Here is a 12,413-nt window from a genome sequence, read left to right as displayed (position 1 = left end):
CTAGCTTTCATATCTCTCTGCATCTGCTCACCATGACAACCGCCCTCAGCACAGAACACTGAGCAGGTTGGGGGTAGAGCACAAGCTCCTGAGGCCTCTATTTGGATGGAACTGACCCATGGGGCAGCCACTCATGGGATTTAAAACCCCACCCAATGACACTGTTATGGCAGCATGGGGCCACACTTCAGCACCTGATCCATAAAAATTGAATTGGAACCCGGCTGGCATGGTTCGATTCCCGGTCAGGGCACATGCCGTGGTTGCGGGCTCAATCCCCAGTGTGGGGTGTGCAGGAGGCAGCCAATCAATGATTCTCTCTCATCATTAATGTTTCTCTTTCTCCCTCTCCCTTCCTCTGTGAAATCAACAAAAATATTTTTTTAAAAAATTGAATTGGAGCCTGGCAATCATCCTGCCAAAAACCCACATATACTAGCTCAACAGAAGGCGGGGGCAGACTGAGAGAACTGGCTCTCTAAAGAATTCAGAGTAGTCACCAACTATGCCTCTTTGCACGTAAATGCACACAAGCTATTCTTTCTAGAACATGGCTTGAGATAAGAATCAGACCCCCCCATTCTAGTCATTATCTCATCTATCTTCGCCTCCCTTTGGAAACTGAGATGCTTGCCTGTCTGTAGTCTTCCAGAATCTCTCCCAACCCGCAATTCCATCTACAAACAATTGCAAGATCCCCCAGACATAATGCCATCAAGCACAAGTGGAAGCTAAATTATTTTGAGTAGCTGGGCACTTCAGCCTACCTTTACCCTTCTGAGATTTCAATCATCTCATCTCAATGCCTCCTTGACCCTTAACCTTCTGCCCACCATTCTTTACTTGACACAGAAACATTAAGGGGACTTCTTCTCCCATGTCCTACACCGTGCTTCACAATCCAGAGTTCATTGCAGGGTTCCGCCTTCCTGATACTATTCTTAAGCTCCGTGTGCTCTTCTGGGGCAGTCCTTGCTTTTCGTCCTGTCCTTCCTATCTTTCAGATGAGATGTGACCTGGCTGGGAAGCCCTGAGTGCTTCTGTAGTCCCTCAGACTTACAGTGCCATCATGTCCCACTCCACCCCTCCCAGCTCCCATGCAGATGGAGTCAGAATCCTGTTTTTGCCTCCCTTTCAGTCTCAGCCTACAAGATCATCATCATCTTTTTCAGAGGTTCCAGAAACCCTAAAATTCTAGAGTCTGTGTCCAACTCCTTCCAGACTTCTCATTTCCCGACTCTGATCATTCGGCTCACCTTGAAGAGCTGTCTGCCCTTTCCAGCACCACCCCTGCCACTTTTCCAACTCTGACCCAGAGAGGGCAGGCTCACCTGAGCAACTGACTTTTTCTGCAAAACTGAAACCCAGACATGTAGTCATTCTAATGCCTAGTGAAAAAGAATGTCCAGGTGACGAGTGGTGGGAGATTCCAGCCCAACAAAGGATCCAAACACTTGCCCAGCTTTTGAGTATCCGCACTATGAGTGCCATCCGGACTCCTCTGGAAGCCCTCGGCCTGAGTGTTATGTCTACCCCCTGCCAGTCAGCATACTTGAGAACAGCCAGGGCCCCAATCAGAACCCCTGTGAGCAAGAGGCAGTAAACCAGCCCCAAGCTCAAACAGGTGCTTCCTATCAGTCTAGTCTTGCCCAACTAGCCAACCCCATGACCCTAATCAAGGCCTTCAATCTTACAAAAAAAAAAAAGGAAAGAAATAAACAGACTGCCATGGATCAGAATGTGCTCCCAGAGGTCTAACATCTGGGAAGGCTCTAGGGACACAGTCAGTCTCAGCCATGCCTTTACCCATTCCTCCCAAGGCAAGAAGCCAGTTTAACCTTCTGCTTCTCCCAGAAGAGGGAAACACCTCACTTCACACTATGTACAGAGAGCAAGCTGCTAATGCATTTGCCCTAAGAGAGCATGTGGCAAGTTGTGGCAGAGCCAGAACTCGCATCTTCTAACCTTCCAGTCAGTCCTGTCTCACTCTTTATGTTGCCTCTGGAGGTCAGGGGAAAAACTGGAGGCCTCTGGGGAAACTGTGTGGATCCCCTAACATAGACAGGCCTCGGGTTCAAGGCCATCTACTGAGGAATCAAAGTCACAGCCCAGAGGCCCCCTCACAGTCCCTCACCCCTCCCCACTCACAAGGACAGCAGCAAGGAAAAGCCAGCAATGTAGAGATTCCGCTGGGCACGGAAAAGCTTCATGTGGAAGTGTTCCACCGCTCCAGGGTTGTTCTGGAGGTTCACCTTCTCTGTCACGTCGTCATACTTCGAAATCTCACGTACAGCATCTGTGGTGAAACAGGGAGATGACACGGGGTTTAACTCCCTCTGGAAGAAGTCCAGACTGTCCAGCTGAGACAGTGTGAGTTGGGGAGGTCTCAATTCCCTCAAACTGTCTCCTGCTATCACCCCTTCTAGACACACCTCATGGAATGCCCACCAGAGCTCTGCCCTCAGACCCTCTTGCTCCTCCAGCTTTTCTCATGTCGTTCCCTGGCCCCATTCTACCCAGGCCACAGGCTTGCTCGCTGTGTCAAGATGCTAACCAAGTCTGAGGCATTGCTAGCCAGGAGCAGCCCCCTTTGCCATGGTCCCCCTAATGTCCGGTTCTATCAAGTCAGGCAGGCCACCAGCCACCCCACTGATAAGCTAGGGTAGTCCTGCTTATGGAAATGACCGCTGAGGAAGTATGAGCTGCCTAGGAGGCAAGAACCAGAGGATGCCTGCTAAAGATTCAAGGATTTTCATCTCTAAGCTTTATAATGGGTTTTATTACTCAAACCATTTTATTTGGATTAAAAAAGGCATTTGTGGTCATCAAAAATTCAAACATTCCAGAAATTTGGAAAAAGAACTCCATAACGGTCACTTCCAGCAGGGTATATATGTGGCCATCATTTCTAAAGCTGTCGCTTTCAGTCACATTACACTGTTATTTTCTTGGTAATACACACCCTTATCTGAAATTACCTTAATTATAGGTTTATCGTGTCTCCCCCAAATTAAACTAAAAACTCAAGCCCTAGCTGGTGTGGTTCAGTGGGTAGAGCATTGGTCTGCAGACGGAAGGGTCCCGGGTTCGATTCCAGCCAACGGCACATGCCCAGGTTGCGGGCTCGATCCCCAGTAGGGGGTGTGCAGGAGGCAGCCGATCAATGGTTCTCTCTTATCATTGATGTTTCTATCTCTCTCTCCCTCTTCCTTCCTCTCTGAAATCAATAAAGAAATATATTTTTTAAAAAAATTTTAAAAAAAACTGATAGTCTTTATAGTGAAGAAAAATATAAACTAAAAACTCAATAAGAACAGAAATCCCCAGGGCCTAGCAAAGTTTAGGGTACACAGGGGGCATGCAAGTAACTCCTGAATAGTGAACAGCCTCTGCTCCTGAGAGCCGTTGTTAGACATACAGTACTTAAGTTTATAAATATTTTTACATCTGTTTGTGTAATAGAAATGGAACCAGCCCATAGCTACTGCTTTCTCTCCTACACCCAGACATCTTTTTAAGTCAGTTCATAAAGACCTACCTAAAGAGGGCTCTTAATAGACCCCCATATAAAAGGGGCAAGGTATCACTGTATGGACATGGTTTAATTCTTAATTCCTGGCTTGAGACTGCTTGGTTTTTAAGTTGATTTTACATTATAAAAGCCTACCTTTCCTTACTGGTGCCTTTATGTTAAATCTGTATTGTGCCCTGGCAGGTGTGACTCGGTTGAGCATCGTCCCATATACCAAAAGGTTGCCAGCTTGATTTCCAGTCAGGGCACATGCCAAGGTTGCAGGTTCAATCCCCGGTTAGGGTGTGTGTGGGAAGCAATCGATCAATGTTTCTCTCTCACATCAGTTTCTCTCTCTTTCCCTTCCTCTCTTTCTAAAAATCAACTTAAAAAAACATTTAAATCTGTATCTTAAAAGCGAACACTCTCCAACACTATTAGCAGGGGTATGAAGTGGGCAACTCACCTATTTGCAATGGATTGCATGTTCCTGTCTCCTCACATTCCTGTGTGGAATACTAATCCCCAATGTGATATTAGGAGGTGGGGCCTTTGGGAGGTAATTAAGTCATGAGCACAAGGCCCTCATGAATGGGATTAGTGCCCTTATAAAAGCCACCCTAGAGAAATCCCTACCCTCTTCTGCCATGTGGACACAGCAGGCAGTAGTCTATGAACCAGGAAGAGGGCTCTCGCAAGACACCAATTCTGCTGGCACCTTGATCCTGTACTTCCAGAACTGTGAGAAATAAATGTCTGTTTCTTTAAGCCACCCAGTCTATGGTATTTTTGCTACAGCAGCCCAAACTAAGACACATAATTTAAAATGTTCACTCCCTTGGATTCATCAATTCCACTTCTATGAATTTATCCTACAGAAGCACTTGCATAAATGTGCAATGAAATTAGGATGCCTATAAAGAAGGAATTAGCCCTAGCAGGTTTGGCTCAGTGGATAGAGCATCGGCCCAAGGACTAAGAGTCCCAGGTTCGATTCTGATCAAGGGCACGTATCTCAGTTGCAGGCTCGATCCCCAGAGGCAACCAATCAATGTGTCCCTCTCACATCGATGTTTCTCTCTCTGTGTCTCTCCCCCTCCCTTCCACTCTAAAAAAAGTCAATGGAAAAATATCCTCGGTGAGGATTAACAAATAAAAAAAAAGAAGCAATTAAATTATAGTATAACCATATGATAGAATACAAGTACCTTACTGATGAGTTTTCATCAACATTGAGGCAAGATCCTCTACCAGCAAAAAGATTATGACTCGCTGAAGGCTCAGATGGTTAGCCTTTTTAACAGCAAAAAAAAAAAAAAAAAAATTTTAATCCTCACCCAAGGATATGGTTTTATTGATTTTAGAGAGGGGAAGGGAAAGAAAACCATCAATGTGAGAGAAACATTGATAGGTTGCCTCCCATACACGCCCCAACTAGGGTTTGAACCCACAACCTAGGCATGTGCCCTGACTGAGACTCAAACCCACCACCTTTTTGGTGCACAGGATGATACTCCAACCAACTGAGCCACTGGCCAGATCACAATAAAGTATTTTTAGTTAAGGTATTTATAGTATTTTTTAAACATATTGCCATTATACACTTAACAGACTACAGTATAATGTAAACATAACTTTTATATGCACTGGGAAACCAAAACATTTGGGTGACTCGCTTTATTGTGGTATCCACCTCACTGGTCTAGAACTGAACCCACAATATCTCTGAGGTATGCCTGTATAGTCAGCCCTCCGTATCTGTGGGTTCCACATCTTTGGATTCAACCAAATGCAAATCAAAAATATTTGAAAAAAAATATTGCATTGTTGCTATTTGTGTATTATGTAGTTAGGTCTATGATGGTCATGTCTGTACTGAACATGTACTGACTTTTTTGTCATTATTCCCTAAACAATACAGTGTAACAACTATTTGCATAGCATTATATGTATTAGGTATTATAAATAATCCAGAGATGATTTGAAGTATATGGGAGGGTGTGCATAGGTTTTTTGCAAATACTATACTACTTTTTTTTAAAAATATATTTTATTGTTTTTTTACAGAGAGAAAGGAAGGATAGAGAGTTAGAAATATCGATGAGAGAGAAGCATCAATCAGCTGCCTCCTGCACACCTCCCACTGGGGATGTGCCTGCAACCAAGGTACATGCCCTTGACCGGAATCGAACCTGGGATTCTTCAGTCCCCAGGCCGATGCTCTATCCACTGAGCCAAACCGGCTAGGGCAATACTACACTACTTTACATAAGAGACTTGAGCATCCATGGAATTTGGTATCCATGGGGGTCCTGGAACCAATTCCCCAGGGACAACTATATTACACAATCTTTAAAAAGAATGCAACTGCTGTAACAAGATGTCTAAGATACAATAAGTGGAAAAATGCATGCTCCAACACGTGTGTAGTATATTAACAAAGACATCAGCACAGAAAATGCCTATGGAACTGTGCAATAAAGCATTAATGATGGTTATCTGTGAGATATGCAACTATGGTGAGACATGGAACTGTGGAAGAGTTTAACTTTTTAGGTTAAGTTTCTGAATTTTTAAAAATATTATTTTTGTGATTTAAAGAAAGCATATTTTTCTACACTGTCATCAGCAACTAGGAACCCCACCACCTTAAGGACCACATTGGCCTATGGCAAAGAGCAGATTGGGGATGGTGGTGTTAAGCCATACTAGCCCAAGCCACACAACAGCGTGCTGCTGTCCCTATCTCGGGCCTCAAACCCAGGGCAGTTGACCCTGGACCCTCATCAAGCCCACTCCCCAGTCAGATCTGCCCTAGGCCCCTCTCAGTGAAGACTAGGAGCCAGCCAGCACTACAGCTCTAGTTGGTATGCCCACCACCTTTCACTAGTATTTACTACTAGCTGACATTTATGTTTGTAGAAGACTCTACAGACGTCTCTAGATTACAATTCTTACCATTAGGGCAGCCTGTCACCATAGCGGGATTTGTTTCTCTAAAACTTTCGAGCAATTCCCCAACTCCAAAAAAGAAGAGTGACGACTTTGCTAACTATTGGGTTCTCCGTAAGGGGCCTTCCTGGCCCACTTCGGTGTGTTAGAAAATGGAGAGCTCCTAGAGTCTGGTTTGCAGAAGGGCACAGCGCAGAGGAAATACCCCTAGCACAGTCCCTCCCCATCCCAATTCTCACCCCTACCCCACATTCAAAAGCAAAAGCACAAGAAAAGCCTGACTTTTCGTGCTCAGGGGATGAAGTTCATATTCCCTACCCCTGCGGGCTCAGAGGACCCTGATCGGAAAGAGCTACCTCACGGTGGAGACTTACCAAGTATTTCAACAGCAAGGTATGCGGGCAGCTGGCACCCACCCTACATGGCTGAGAATAAGCAGGCCACACCTGGCCTATGCAGAGGTATTCCTGCCTGAACACATCCCATCAGGCCCTGAGACATTTAGGAAAGAGAAGTGCCTAACACAGTAGCTAGTGGGTGGGGCCATGCAAGTTCCCCTAAACTATAGGGCCCCTTGGCCTCCCACCCCCTGCTGCATTTCTTTTTTTTAATATGGTTTGTTATTGTTGTTGTTTTTCATTGATTTTAGAGAGGGAGGAAGGGGGAGGGACGGAGGGAGGGACGGAGGGAGAGGCGGGGAGGGAAGGAGGGAAACATCAATGTGAGAGAGAAACAGATCAGCTACCTCCTACTTGGGATCAAGCAGGCAACCCGGGCATACGTCCTGACTAGTAGGAATCTAACCGGTGACCTTTTGGCGCACCGAACAAGGCCCACTCAGTTGAGGCACACCAGCCAGGGGCCCCTGCTGCATTTCTGACGTGGACTAGGAAGAGAGGAGTGCTCTGAGCTTAAGCAAGCACACCTTGGAGACAGGACCACAGTCTGTGGCAGAGCCGAGCCAATACTTTGGAGTCCAAGCTTCACTAATTCTGCTGGTCTCTGAATAATCATGCTACCAGAACGTCGCAAAATGTTTGCCTTCCATCTTAGTACCACCTGGCCCCAGACCCCATCCCTGGCATGCCTGAGGACCAGTTTATCTTTCAAGCCCCTGCTAGTGTGCACCTCAATGTGGGGTTTATAGAACTTCAGAGCTGGAAGGACCTGGAAAGACCTGAAGTTCAGACCTCTTGGTCATCCCTATACTACAGGACACAGCAGCTTCTTTCCCAGCTAGGCTCCCTGTCTACTTGGTCACTCATTCCCCTAATCATGGCCTATTTCAGGCACGGAGGGAGAGACTGATGCTAAGTGACTGGAGAGCAGTACTACTTAGACCAAGGTCAGCAAGGGCCAATAAAGTTTCTCTTGGTTTCAGTTCTGGAATGACCGAGAGGAGCTGCCCCAGAGACATGAAGTGGTCAGCACAGGGTCCACAAAGACTGCTGGTCAAAGTGAAGGCCCTGCCAAGTACCCTTTTTGTGGAGGAAGAGAGTCTCTCCCCCAAGAGAAAGACAGAGACACTTAAGTGGTCTGTCTCTGAAAAGCCAAAACTGTATGCTACACGTGAAACATGGCACCGAGCTTTACAGCAAAGGCCACGGCAAGAGTCTAGGGCAGGTAGCTGCTCTCTGCCACAGGTCACTCACCAATGACCAGCAGCACAAGGATGGCAATGAGAACGACAAAGAAGGTGTTGCTATAGGTCACTACCAATTCCACCAGGCGGGACTTAAATATCTTCTGCCATCTGTGAAGAAAACAAAAAGACAGGGGCTGTAGAGAAAGAACACACTTGGGCTCTGGGTCTTAAGAACAGAAACCCAGTTTTGCAGTCTTCTCCAATGGCTGAATATCCCATACAGACCCAGACTCAGGTGCTTCATTTTTCCAATTTATGACATCCATTCAAGAGTGGTTAAGCCCAACTGGCATGGCTCAGTGACTGAGCATCAACTAATGAACCAGGAGATCATGGCTCAATTCCCAGTCAGGGCACATGCCCGGGTTGCAGGCTCAATCCCCACTGGGGGGGCATCCTGGAGGCAGCCAATCAATGGTTCTCTCATCACTGATATTTCTATCTCTCTCTCCCTCTCCCTTCCTCTCTGAAATAAATTTTTTAAGTGGTTAAAAAAAAGATGCTTGTCCATAAATAGAAATTTCTAGAACACCAGTCATAAACACTGGTAGTCACTGGGGAAGGAAATGGGAAACTTACTTTCTACTGCATTTCTCTATGTAGTCTTCAAAATGCTTGTCACATAAATGTTATTTAAGTTGTTTTTCCATGTGAGCAATTTTGGTTCATCTAGAACCCCACCACCCTGGATTATTATGAAGCAGACCCAACCTCCCTTCATTTCCCTTCAAATACCTAAGAATGTAGCTCTATCAGAGAAGAGCCTTCGAAAATGGTTAATGTAATCACAATACCATGACCAAACCTCAAGAAAATCAGTAAGTAGCCCTCACTATCAGAGCCAGAATCCCACAGTCCAATGGTTGTATTTTTAAATAGCTGGATTGTTTGAGTCCAGAGACAAGGCTCCAATTCTGCATTTAGTTGAAAAGTATCAAAAAAAGAGAAAGAAAAGTATCTTAAATCTCTCCTACTCTATGAGCCCTTCCCTTGGCCACTTTTGTTTTCTTTCCCAATTTACTTTATGCAAAAACCAGGTTGTTTAGCCTACAAAACCTCCCAGATAGCAGTTCCCAGGAGGCCTCTGTTTCTGTATTTCTTCCAAATTGTATGAGGTATGAAGATTCAAGATATGGTTTGGTTTTTGGCAAAAAATATTCCTTAGGTAGTGCTATATGCTTTCTATAGTATCACATCAGGTATATGTGTTTTCATTAAAAACAGCTTTTTAAAAAATATTTTTTATTGATTTCAAAGAGGATGGGAGAGGGAGAGAGAAACAACGATGCGAGAGAATCATCAACTGACTGCCTCCTGCAGGACTCTACTGGGGATCAAGCCGCAACCCAGGCATATGCCCTGACCGGGAATGAAACCATGACCTCCTGGTTCATGGGTCAATGCTCAACTGAGCCACACGGGCCAGGCTAAAAACAGTTTTAAAAAATATGCCGAAACCGGTTTGGCTCAGTGGATAGAGCGTCGGCTTGCGGACTGAAGGGTCCCAGGTTCGATTCCGGTCAAAGGCATGTACTTGGGTTGCGGGCACATCCCCAGTGGGGGGTGTGCAGGAGGCAGCTGATCGATGTTTCTCTCTCATCGATGTTTCTAACTCTCTATCTCTCTCCCTTCCTCTCTGTAAAAAATCAATAAAATATATTAATATATATATATATATATATATATATATATATATATATATATATATATATATATATATATATCTTTGGAGCCCTAGCCAGGTGGCTTAGTTGGCTAGAGCATTGCCCCATACACCAAAAAGCGATGGGTTCAATTCCCCATCCCTAAGTGAACATACCTAGGTTGAGGATTCGATCCCAGATTGGGCACATACGGGAGGCAACTAATGGATATTTCTCTCACATCAATGTTTGTTTCTCTCTCTCTTTCTCTCCAAAAATCAGTAAAAACATATCCTCAGGTAAGGATTTAAAAAATACTTATTGCCCTGGCTGGTATTCTCAGTGATTAGAGCATTGGCCGGCCCACCAAGGGGTCACAGTTTCAATTCCTGGCACTAATCAGGGCACATGGGGGAGGCAACCAATCAGTGTCTCTCTCCCACTGATGTTTCTTTCTCTCTCTCCCTTCCTGTCTGAAATTAATAGAAATATATTTTATAAAAATAAAATAAAAGCAATGGGAAAAATATGTTCGGGTGAGAATTAACACACAAAAACAATAAAAAAATGTATATCTGTGGAGTCTCAGCCTCATTTGTAATGTTCTAATTTAAGTCAGAACGTGTTCATATGTTATATGCAATTAAAAATTAATTAACTTTTAACAGGTCCTCTGTTCACTGAAAGAGAATATGGCTTCACCCTGCATAGGCTGAGTAATGCTCATGAGGCTACTACGCAATGCCAGTGAGAGTAGTTTAGTAGGACAAAAGTCACCAAATAAGCAACAACATGATCCCGTGGTGCAAGTCTTCCGGATCCCACATTTGCCATCCTCCAAACCCCAGGGACCCAAGGGGAAGCAGGAAGGCATCATTCCCAGAACTGTAACTAGAGCTAGGTCTTCTTCCCTTTGGGGCATTCAGAAGACCAGAGGCAGGGTGCACAGGAAAGGAACTCAACATGACAAAGCAGAACGGTGTGAAAGGTTGGCAGTAAGTAGTAAACACAACCCCTGCCACCCCCACCCCAGACATGTTCTACCTGTTTCTGTCTGGCCCTAATTCCAGGGTCTACCAATTTTACACACATAAGCTTTGGGGCTTGGCAACAGTCTCGTTCTTATATGCCTGCCTGCTTGTTCCACAGGCCATACCTTTTGGGTGAAATGAAGGGAATGCAGAGAAGCAGCACAGCAAAGACCTCTGCATAGAGGAAGGTGGCAACTGCAGTCCACTGCAGGCTCATCCTGTTGCTAGAAGATTTCCAACAGGGAGATGTGAGCTTCTTTTCTACAGGGCACGGAACGAACAGGAATCATGAAAACTGGACAGCCATGCTACCCTGGAAATGGGGCGCCACTCAGCAGGGAGACTTGAGCATTCATGCACAAAGGCCTGCCCAACTTCCACCTGCCGGGGCGGAGTTACTTTGCTGTCCCCTCCAGTAAGTGCGTCAACATGTCCAGAGCCACCTTCTGGACAATTCCTTTCCCCAGGGAGTCCAAGAGACACCTTGTACCTGTTTAAATGGGAACGTGTTTTTAACAAAGATTATATAGATAGGAGAAAATTCTCAACACCCATCAGGCCCGCTCCCTTCCCAGACACGGGAAGCTCGCGGCAGAGACTCCCAGTTCCCAGCTCCCAGCTCCCAGCCGGCTCCGCGGCGGCAATATTTCAGAAACGCAGTTTCTCCAAAAGCGAGGGCACACCCCACCCCACCCTCGAGTCCCGGGAGGCCCTTCCCTAAAACCAGCAGCTCCCTCTGGGGCTAGAGCGGAGCTTAACAGGCTTCCCGACGGCCTGCGCCTGCCTCCGATGGGACTGGAGGACTCGGAGTACCTCAAAAAGCCCACAAGAGCGACTCCTAGAGGGCGGGAGTCAAGCGACACCAAGGGCCAAGAGCAAATGCAGGTCTCGGCTAAGTGCCTCACCGCCGCATCCAGAGAAACTTCTAGAAGCAACTGTCTCCTCAGAAGCCGGAGGAGACCCTTCCGGCGGCATGCGGTCGGCCAGTCTCACCTGACGCCGCGCACAGCCTCCCCGGAAGCGCCTCGACGTGGCCCTAGCCCGGCACGCCCCCCCCCACACCCAATTCCCAGGCCCGAGGCTCCTCCGGAGGGGCTTGGCCACCGCCCTCCGACACCGCAGCCGGCCCTCACGCCCCCGGAGCCGAGCTCGGCCCGCCGCCGCCCCCACTTCCCTCAGCCCAACCCTGCCCCCGCACTCCAGGATCGGCCCTCGACCCCAGGGCCTCTCCACACTGCCCGCCGCTCCCGTCTTCAAAGGGCAGAGGGGACCTGGGCGGCCCCAAAGCCCGGACAGGCTTGCGGCCCCGCTCACCGAGTTTCTCAGAGAACCAAGCACGCTCCACTGTGGCCGCCAAACTCTCCCACCCTGGCCCTGGCCACGCCCCTTCCCCCGCAGCCGGAAACCGGAAGCGTAGACAGGGCCCCGCCCCTCCCCCAGCCGAAGCGAGGCCCCGTAGGCTCCGCCCATGGCCGCTTTCCGCCCCGCCTCCCGAGCCGATGCGCCGATTCCCAGGACTAGGGAAGAAACGGAGCTTTGGAAGCGCGGGGAGGCGGGGCGAGGCCTTGGCGGGAAGACGAGGCGCTGCTTCTCTAGCCCGCGCGGTCCTCCCACGTCTCTTTGGTCCGGAA

At 47.3% G+C, this 12,413-nt stretch overlaps 1 protein-coding gene across 2 annotated transcripts in view; it reads right to left on the bottom strand.

Annotated features, from left to right (window-relative positions):
- BCAP31 (B cell receptor associated protein 31) overlaps nt 1-12,221 on the bottom strand; it is a 24,617-nt gene extending 12,396 nt beyond the window's left edge. Inside the window, exons 1-4 of one of the 2 annotated variants that reach the window (XM_036304853.1) lie at nt 12,097-12,221; nt 10,908-11,043; nt 8,116-8,216; nt 2,149-2,296 (exon numbers count right to left, since the gene is read on the bottom strand). In XM_036304853.1, coding sequence (XP_036160746.1) covers nt 2,149-2,296; nt 8,116-8,216; nt 10,908-10,999 — 341 coding nt within the window. In that variant the 5' untranslated portion in view covers nt 11,000-11,043; nt 12,097-12,221. Of the gene's footprint in view, nt 1-2,148; nt 2,297-8,115; nt 8,217-10,907; nt 11,044-11,181; nt 11,279-12,096 lie in introns of those variants that run through there. The other variant, XM_036304852.1, reaches the window with a different exon arrangement.
- Between the last annotated feature and the right edge of the window lie 192 nt (nt 12,222-12,413).

This window comes from Myotis myotis, unplaced genomic scaffold (assembly GCF_014108235.1).
Source record: "Myotis myotis isolate mMyoMyo1 unplaced genomic scaffold, mMyoMyo1.p scaffold_m19_p_4, whole genome shotgun sequence".
In the NCBI taxonomy this organism is placed as follows: domain Eukaryota; kingdom Metazoa; phylum Chordata; class Mammalia; order Chiroptera; family Vespertilionidae; genus Myotis; species Myotis myotis.
This window is presented reverse-complemented; position numbering and strand designations above follow the sequence as displayed.